We start from the raw sequence: 10,540 nt of genomic DNA on the forward strand, positions 1-10,540 counted from the left end.
AAAAAAAAAAGACATCCCAGAAATAATGAATCTCTGATCCTTTTTTATTGCTCATCAAGGAAATTGTGTGACATTCTGGAAGTACTTACAGTTCTTTGTGCGAAATCCCTCAATCAGTGTCCTGGCTGAAGACAGACACTTTGTTCTTCAGTAGTTGATCTGGGAGGGTCCGACTCATGGTTGATGTGTTTTGAATCAATTCTTTGTCTCACCTATTTTCATTTCCTCACTGATGAATGTCGGAGTGAATGTCGGCAAAATAACAATTTGAGTTTTTTTTTCCCCCTGTCATTGTGAGGCTTAATTGCTGAGGGGGTTTGTCGTAGCAGGTAATAATGTGTATGCAGTGGGCGAACTCTCCCAACCGCTTTTGTTGTCTTTGTGAAGCCTGCTCACTCTAGTCTGCACAAATCGTCTGCTCTACTCAAAAACTGTGTTTACATACTTTTTCACGATACATTTTTTTTTGTATAAACACAGACATCCATATGGCTCTCAACTGCGCCCTAATTCCTCTTCAGAAGCTGATCTATTCACGTGTTTGTGGAGAGGTCTAGAGTACTTTAGGCCTTATAAAGGCCATCATCATTAAACTATTTTAATCATAAAAAAAGATTATAACTGAAAGCAAAAAGAATATACAGAAACTTGGGAGACATTTAAGCATTCAATACACCAAAACAACATCTTCGCAAAATCAGCTACTAGAAAAGAAACTGATATTGTAGACATTAATTGGGTTAGAAAAAACACCATGGTTCATTTATTCTTCCTAATATTCATACACCGTAAAATATGGTAAAATTGTTACCTTGAAGAGCTATTTTTTTTTACATGATTTAATTCATTAAAATTAGTTTTGTTGGAATAAATGAATGCATTTAGGTTGATTCAGTGATGCTAAATAAACCAGTTAATATAGATTCTACTTTTTTTTCAATAGGCTTATATTTTTGCAAGTATTGTTAAAGCATTATATTTACTAGCATTTTTGCATTTCATTATAGTAAACGTTTATCCAAGCACACTCTGTACTGATGGTACACAGGTGGCATAAAAGTATATTTTAGTGCACTTTAGTTATTTTCTTTCTGTACTCTGTTGGAGGATTGTAAACGGAAATCCGTGTTTTGCTCTCACAAAATGAACAATACATGGTTTGTTACTATGATTTCATCCATGAATCTTGATTGACTATGTGTAAAACATTGCTGTAGTGGATGAAGGTCTCAAAGTGTGTTTGCATATGGATGCTGTATTTTGGTGATACTGAACCTCCATTCTCTCGCCTTTATGAGGGTGTTGTCTCCTCAAGCACACGATTAATGTGCTCTGGGCTTTAGCCAGACTCTGTTGTGCAACATAGACATGGTCTATTGACAGTATCTGAATCATGCAGATATCACGAAAGGGCTGCTTAAACCCATGTGAACTGCTTTATATTGTGATGGTTGAAATAGAATTATATTTCTCGCTCCCAACAATTTTTTTTTTTTTTACTGCAATAAACAGCTGAATAATCCTCGGGTGTGTGTGAAAGGCAGCACAGTCTCAGTCACGTGGGATAACACACATCTCATCATCCTTACCTGAACACTTCAGATATTCATTACAGTTAATGAACAGGCTAAATTAATTGGCTAAATATGAATCAGTTTATTGCAAAATGATCTGCTTTCCACCCTAGCAAAAGAATAAAAATAAAAAATCATATGCCATAATTTATTTAAAATACATTTATTTCATGCGAAGTTCAAATCTGTTAACATATTTATTGACACATCACTTAAGACTTACTGATGTAAAATTTTTATTAAACTTTTTTTGGGAGTATTTCTTAATTGCACAATGCACATTTCTTAATAGTATGCCCAAATTGTGCTTTGATATCACTATTAATAAGGATTGTATGATCTCTGTGTAATATCAGTCTTTAAATGCAAGATATTTAAAGTGTACCTGAAGTAAGTATATCTTTATTTGGACCTACTTCTGTAAGCGTATTAAGCACATTAGTTGTTCCAATTTAGCAGACTTTAAGTTTGCAGGTTAGTATACCAAAAGTACAAAATAAATGTAAGTTAATAAAAATCAATGTATTTCAAATAATTTTTAGTACTTTTTTTTCACTAGGGCACTGAAAAACAATTTTCACTCAGAAATTGCTTGTAAATTGCTAAACAAATCACAGAGAAAAGTGACACATTGAATTAAATGTGAAATATTTAAGTAAAATGACTAAAATAGATTTTTTTATTTTTGTAAAGCAAATTTAAATAATTGTTTGTCTACTTGAAAAACATTTTACAGTGATAGTCAATGAAAAGAAATTAATCAGCAGATGATTTCATTTAAATTTTAGAGTTTTTATTTAAATCATGCATGTATTTCAGTATTTTAGATATTTAATTAATATATAAGCGATTTGATATTGGAGAAAGAAATAAAGACAAATAGATGTTTATATTTGTACTGTTTGCTGTTGAATAATCTCATATAAACCCTTTTTAAAAGCATGTTATTTGGCACGTAAACAACACTTCATTTGTAAACGTGTTTGACCTTACAGTGATACTGTCCTTCTCAAACACAGGACTGCAGACTTGTCAAAACAGTCTGACCGACTTTGTTGTTGTTCGTGAAAATGTACGGCAGTCTTGCATGCGAGGTCAGAGACAGGGCAGACTCTAGATCATTTGGTATTTCTAATCCCAGATTGGCTCACTTTTCATATTTGTGAATTCATTATGGTTTCAATAAGAGATTTTGGTGTTGGTTTATCTAAAATTGTATTGAATTATTACTTTAATGTTACCGATGGTGTTTTCATTGGCTTTTATCTGTATGATAGTCTGTCACCTGTCAAGCCATTATTTACAAAGAATCTTTTGATGAGTTCTTCCTCTTAAATTATTGCCTTTAAGGCATTTATCTCTGTGTGTTGTGTTGACAAACCCACTTTAAGCTTTCTGCTTTTGCGGTTAGTTTGTCTCAAGACAGCTTAATTCTTCTTTTTTTTTAAACCTGTATTTTTCTGTTCAACACAGTGACTTTAAGACTGGATTTAAGCATTGAATTAAAGCAGTTGACACATTAGAAGACTTAGTGCACTATAGAGTGTATTTTCCATTGTGATGGAAATAAACAAGAACTTTAATCAGTGACAAATGCTAACAGAAAAACTCCTTTTAAACTAGCTAAACACTCCATATTAAAGCATTTATAGTAGACCTACATTTGAACACTTAAGCAGCACTTAAATGCATCAATGCCTTTGCATTAGATAACAAATATTAAACTGAAAAATGTGAAAGCACAATAATGCAAAACATTTTACAAACGCAAGATTGTTAGGTTTCAAATTATACGCTAAAAACCATTTAGACACTTTCTGACTTTTGTCAAAACATCTACATCTAGTAAAAACAGCATCAAAATTGGTAAATTTAATATTTTGTTATCTAAAGCAATACAATTTACTTGTCCAAATGCATTACCGTACAACATTAAAAAAGACGGATATAACTACAAATGAGAGCAACTCGTTTGAGTGAATTGTCTTTGCTTTGGCTTAATGATCATTATTGAAATGATTGATAGTGAACATCAGTATATCTCTATATTCCTCTGGTCATATAGTTTATTATAGTTTCAGCATTGATAATCCACGGTGGAATTGCAGTTTTGTTTCCTCTTTGGCTGTTTTTTGACTGTTTGTGTCTCCACAGTCACTTTCCATATGATGCTACAGCTCCGGTAAATCAGTACAGACCACCACTTAAAGTGTTTCCTGAGACCCACGGCTGGAAGCAGAACATGTAAGGATAGTAAGGGAATGACTGGTATAATGGAGGAACAGACGGACTGGGCAGCTCCTCGGCGTTGTATTGCCTCTGGTCGTTTCTCACCAGTACTTTCACTGCCACTCTCTTTGCCAGTGTTGTCGTAGGAGTTAACGCGAGCTCGGCTGCCATTTGTCGGCGCTTAGTTTTGTATCTCCTGTTCTGGAACCAGATCTTCACCTGTGTCTCGGTCAGTTTGAGCACTCCTGCCAGGTCGGCCCGCTCTGGGCCGGACAGGTACCGCTGCAGGTTAAAGCGCCGCTCCAGCTCGTATACTTGTGCGTGAGAAAACGCTGCCCGTGACCTTTTTTTGCTCGATTTGGGGTTGTTATCTTCAAAGTTGCGGCTCTGTGATTTCTGTTGGTCCATGTCTGTATAGATGGATAAAAAGAGGTTTAGGCTTTGTTTGGAAAATCACAGGCCTTTGTGTTACATACAGTAGTCCATATGAAAATTAAAATCTTAAAATAGTCGTACAATATTGAGGAGTGACTTCAGCTTCTTTACCTCGGGCTTTTTGTACTGTCTTAAATTTTGATATATGTGACTTTGGACCACAAAACCAGTCTTAAGTCGCTTGCATTTGTAGCAATAGCCAAAAAAAACATTGCATTGGTCAAAATTATCAATTTTTCTTTTATGCCAAAAATCATTAGGATATTAAGTAAAGGTCATGTTCCATGAAGATGTTTTGTAAATTTCCTGCCGTAAATATATCAAAACTTAATTTTTGATTAGTAATATGAATTGCTAAGATCTTCATTTGGACAACCTTAAAGGCGGTTTTCTAAGTATTTAGATTTTTTTGCACCCTCAGATTCCAGATTTTCAAATAGTTGTATTTCGGCCAAATATTGTCCGATCCTAACAAACCATACATCAATAGAAAGCTTATTTATTCAGAAAAATTGACTATTATGACTGGTTTTGTGGTCCAGGGTCACATATTACTTTGATATATAAACTGTGTAAATTAGTGTCAAGTGCAGAGCTATAATTTAAAACATGAATATGTTAAATGTTGTAAATTAATTTATTGTTGTAATCAAATACTTCTTCACAATAATTATGCCAGTCCTCTGTAATTTTAAATCATTTAATTCATTTTCTTTTTACTTTAAACAGAAAATAAAATTGGAAACAAATATAGAAATACATAAATCATATGGACTAACAATTAAAAGGCATAAAAAAAGGTGTTAACATATATTAAAAGCTTGTGTGGATGTTATTTGATCAAATATTATTAAAAACTATTATTAAAAAAGAACGCTGAAGATACCAGTCCTGTCATTTAATTTTCACTAACATGATTATAAATCTAATTTCTATATAAATCTAATGTTTCTCTGTGTAAAAATATTTACAGGTATTTACAAGACAAAAACCGTTTTTTGGGTAAGAAATTATCATTTCATTTATGTCTTAGATTTGTATCATGTGTGATGTTGTGTGTAATGATATGATGTTTAATTTTGTTATATTGGACCCACAAATAAAAAAATAAAAATGTTTATTAGCTCATATATATTTGTCACAATTGCGACTATACACACATTTGTTATGTTAAAGATTAGTCTCTGTTTTACTTATATAATTGTTTCCAGTTGCATTTAAAATGCTTCATATACGTGTGCCGTTTTTAATAAAAATGTTTTAAGCTGAAATTGAGTGATGCAAATGTATTATTTTTGGGAGGGAAAACATGGATTACCACAATAAATTAATGCACAATGTCTAAAAATGTCAGCTACTGATAACAGCACTCTTATTATTGACGTTAATTTACACAGTGTATTCATCTGTAGCAGACAAATATGGGAATATCAAAGTTTGCCACACGTACAGTGCAAAAAACATGGTAATAATAACTAAATGTTTTACAACACTACCCAATCTCCCATCTAGGCTATATATACGTGAAGTGGTCTTAATGTCTCACCGTGTCGTCTTTCGAGTGAATTGTCTTCTCCTGTTGATTCTTCCTCACATGAATGCTGGTCAGAGGATGAGGAGTCCAGCCCGAGCACACAGGAAGAGATGCGCTCAGCTCCAGCGGTCCCCACCGGCAGAGATGAGCTTGAACAAACCCGCGTCTCTCTCTCTCCGTGAACCTGCTCATCTGCGTATTCCTCATCAAGAGCGCTATTTTTCTCGCAAGCAGGTCCTCGGTTTAATATGTTGTGAATGGAAAAGGAGGTGCGGTTATTCGCCATTTAAAACATACCCTACGTAACCTGCTCGATGGCCTGTAGTTTTGCGCTTTTATCTGGGAAGCTCCTGCGCTTTCATGGCGGTGAATTAGTTCACAGTATAATTGCTTTCCTCTCTGCGTGTCATTTCATTGCGGCAAAACGTCTTCTGACCCAATCAACGAGCAAATGTCAGAAAATGCCATGTGTGCATCAGTTTCCTCTCTTCCCTTTCCAGACACAGTGCCAATGGGCTTTCTGGAGCAGTTCGCTCCTCCCTCTAAACTAGACGTGTAGAATTGAACACCCATCGAAACTGTTTACTTGTTTACTACCACATGCTCTTTCTGGCTTTGTTGGGTTTGAAGACATTTTTTCGATGACAAACAAGGATGTCCGAGACGATAAAAAAGAAAAAAAAATTGTTTTTTTTTAGATTTAGTTTTAAACATTGCTGTATATGTGTTCTTTGTATTTGTTGTTGTTTTATAAGTTTTTTGAAAAACGCTTATAGCATTTTCTAAAAATAAAAAAAACTAGGTTAATACTAAAACATTAGCTCCTTTCATACACGCAAGTGTACACTTGATCATTAAAAAAAAAAAAACGTTTTCAAACATTCTGTTCAATATGGAAAAATCTTTAGATTAGCCTACTCCAGTCGTCACGAAAACGCGTTTTTCAATAAATATGGTCAACATATCTGACAATTTTAAGAAAAACCTTATGACCTTCCCTTACGAAAATTAACCATGGCGTATTGATTACCATTTGTATAACCATAGTTTTACTAAACAAATACCATTGTTAAACTATGGTTAGTGTAGCAAAACCATGGTTAATTTGTTACCACGGTTTAACTAACCATGTTTTTTGTAGTAAAACCATGGTTAATTTTCGTAAGGGTTGATACAGAGTCATGAAGGTCTATATGAAACCCTCTCTATATTATGATTATTTTGTCAAAGGACAGCAAAATGGCTTCCCGCATGTTGGTTACGCCACACTGACTTTGATTCGGCTGACAACATTTTGACAAATTATGTCAAACAACTTACGCCACCATTTCTGTTCTCTTTTATTCACGGAAGAGATGAAATTCTCTTTTTGTGTGTGGACAGTTCATGTAGACATTATTGAATTCAAGGGGGAAAATCACGATGCATTGTTATTAGAAGAGTTGTATAGTTGTATGATTTTTTTTTTTTTTTTTTTTTTTTTGATGTGTCCTGAACTTTATATCCGGACGGACAAACAAACAATAAATATATAAATACCAAATACCATTGGTGGGGTCATAATTTCAAAGGTAACGCTGAATAAAACGGACTAAAAGAAAATAAAATTAAAAAATGCAATACCGTTTCACGCAGTATATATTTTTTGTTATTATATTAACTATATGTAATGTATTAGATATGTACTTGCATGTTGTTAATCATTTAAATTCTAAAACGCATTCATTATTTGAAACACAAAATACGAAGTTTTTTCGTCTGGAGAACTGAAACGTTTATTCTTCAGCTTTTCCCTCGAAATGCTCTTTTGTCAAATGTAAACGTTATTGTCTGTTCACACTGATCATACGCTAGCTAACAAGCAAGCTTGATTCTTTTTTTAGCAATGGGATTTTACTTTTGCATCTTGAATTCAAGAATGTATTTTTTAATAATTTTGCTTTATATGCTTATTTTTTTTCGTGAATGCTTATTTGTAAAGCACTTATAACGTTAATTTCAATTCAAATGTCTATTGCATAAACGCTCTTCAGCCTGCCTGTAATATTGATAACTCATACTGATGTTTTGTGAAATCTCTCTCGGTTCCAGGTTTTGATTTATACAGAATATCACACTAACTGCTTACAGCGAAGTTCCAGTGAATGTGAGTATTTCGACTGTATGGCATTATGAAGTAAATCTCAGTTTGTTGTTAATGATTCTCAAAGCCATTGTTCTTCGTTTGTGTTTTCAAGAAATATGATTGTAGCACCTCCATGTGGCCAGCTGATGTCTGTGTGTTTGAGCAGCTAATGGCTTGAACCAGCTGGAAACTAGCAATGAATTTTCCAGCTTTCGTAAAAAGTCAACTTTTTTTATTTAAACAATTCTATGTGACAACATCATTTCATGGTATACAGTCTGATAAAGACAGCATTTTTATTATGATATACTGTTATGAATGAAACAGAGATCGCCAAGTGCATGGGCTTGATTTTCTGTTTTTTTTTAAGTTTGTAAGTATTTTATGCCTACAGTGACATATTGGGCTAATTATGCCTTTAATTTGGTATATTGAGTGTTTTTCACTCACCCTATTCCAAATGACAGATTCTGATGCTCAACAAAGATATCCCGTTTTCTTTGTATAAAATACGTGCACATACTCTGAGTTAAAAGTTCATTCTTTAAGGCAAAAATATGACAAAAACTTGCTGCACTTGTATATATTTGGTGGAATGTTTCACATATACGTGCTCACAAACCAAACTGGGCCAGATCTTGTGAAGTGGCTCATGTTTAAAACATTTTTAAAACAACTTTTAGCAGGATGCTTTTCTTTTGTTTGCACTTCCACCACGGTCAACCAAATAAATATTACTCTGCTGTTGTTTATGTTGAGTAAGCCATATCACCATATTGGGAGGTCTGAAATGTTGTAAATGTTTTTCACTCTGAAGAAACAATCTGATTCATCAGGTCAGATGCAGCAGAAAAAAAAATCATCTTGGCAATTACACATCAGATTCAGTGGCCAAGTTTATTTCTCTTCTGTTCAGATGTCAGAGAGGTTTCTAGTCTAAAACACATTTATATTGTATTTAAGTGTATTTTATTTTGTATTTTGTATCACATTCTCAGGTCCTTGAAAAAATGGCAGTCTTGTCAGGTATCTCGTCTTCATCGTATATTAAAAATGTCTTCGTTTTGTATAAAGAACATGCGTTTGGATGACGGATGTGACGGGACCAGCAGGGGGCGCTTTCCATCCTGAGCTCCCAGTGTAAAGGTGCTGACAGTATAAATTACATTTAGGATAACACCCAAAGCTGTAGTACTCAACCTTTGTAGATTTCTCTTAAGATATGCCATTTATCACCTTGAGATTTGTGGCAAATTTAAGGCCTGTTAATAATTCTTTGTCTGCAAATATCCTTCCTCCTTAGTAAATATGTTGTTCATTGGTTACATCATACAGGTTGTGATGTTTGAGATCAACATAGGGTTATAAAAACGCGAAACATTCAGATGTTGTGATTTATGCTTATGCAACTGTATTCATCACACATTCTCTCTTTTCCTCTATTTTTATTACCCATGGTTTCAATAATTATCATCACTTTAATGTCCTTTCAATTTCAGTCAGCTTATTTACTTTTATTTTCTTCTTGTTTGCCCGCTTTACAGCTTAGAAGATGAATTCAGTGGACTTATAGCTTTGACCTCATGTTCTCTTAAAATAATTCTTAAAATAATTCTTGTGTTCCGAATATGCAGATAACCAGTCCACATAGCTATTTTCCTCCTTTGATTTAGGACTACTGATATTTCAGTAGTTATAATTTCAGAATTCTAAAACTATTACAATGCATTTATACTATTTTAACCAAATGCGGTCAAGCCAACAGTTTTTAGCTTGTAGTTATCAGAAATCTGGCCATCCAACTACTAATATTTGGCCTATGACACACTGTTTAGGGGAGCTAACCACACCCTGTCCTGATATTCGTCCAGAAATCCTCTCTGTAGATTCATATCTCTTGTCCAGCACTCTCTATAGCGGCTCATCCTGAGGCATCGCCGCTCTGTCGCCATGAGTATTTACATTGAAGTGTCTGGGCCACTTACCTTGACAGCAGGTATGTCCAATGGCCTTGCAGTAGCGAGGGGAGCTGTTCATCCTTGCTATTAGTAGAGACAACTCGCCGATGATTCTGTTTACTTTTCTATTAATCTGCATTATTAGAGTAGGAGCTCTGGTGAACCCGTGAATGGGCTGAAGGATAAACGAGTTACGCCGTGCGTAATGGTCGAACATACACTTGTTTCCATCAAAGCTTTGTGTTTGTTATTACGAAATCAAAATGATGAATTATAGTCAGGAACTGATATTCAGTAACTCCATTGGAGCACGCCATTTCTTTCTTTTCTTTTCTTTTTTTTTTTTTAATTGTAATAATAATTTTTTTTTTGTTTACGATTTTATATTATATATATTGTCATTATAGGAGCTGTCAGGTCCAAAGATGCTGAATTTAGGCCAACAATCTCCAAGGAGTTTGTTTTCACAACAAGAAAATTGCAGTGCACAAATTATTTTTTAAGGTAAATAAAAATAAAAACAATAATAATAATTAATATAATTCATAAATTTATAAACGTTGCACACCTGAAAGTGATTTGCAGGATAAAGTTATTTGTTATACAAGTTATATATATATATATACACACACACAGTCTAAAAAAATGCTGGGTTGTTTCAACCCAACTTTGGGTCAAATATGGA

The 10,540-nt window shown here is 33.9% G+C and overlaps 1 protein-coding gene across 1 annotated transcript; it reads right to left on the reverse strand.

Annotated features, from left to right (window-relative positions):
* Positions 1-3,434: 3,434 nt before the first annotated feature.
* Positions 3,435-6,058, reverse strand: LOC107702734 (homeobox protein zampogna-like). The gene is made up of 2 exons (XM_016505138.1): positions 5,785-6,058; positions 3,435-4,213 (listed from the first exon to the last, which is right to left on the reverse strand). Exons 1-2 carry the CDS (start codon positions 6,056-6,058, stop codon positions 3,762-3,764), a joined length of 726 nt encoding a protein of 241 aa, XP_016360624.1. The 3' UTR covers positions 3,435-3,761.
* Between the last annotated feature and the right edge of the window lie 4,482 nt (positions 6,059-10,540).

This window comes from Sinocyclocheilus anshuiensis, unplaced genomic scaffold (assembly GCF_001515605.1).
Source record: "Sinocyclocheilus anshuiensis isolate Anshui unplaced genomic scaffold, SAMN03320099.WGS_v1.1 scaffold843, whole genome shotgun sequence".
Classification (NCBI taxonomy): Eukaryota; Metazoa; Chordata; class Actinopteri; order Cypriniformes; family Cyprinidae; genus Sinocyclocheilus; species Sinocyclocheilus anshuiensis.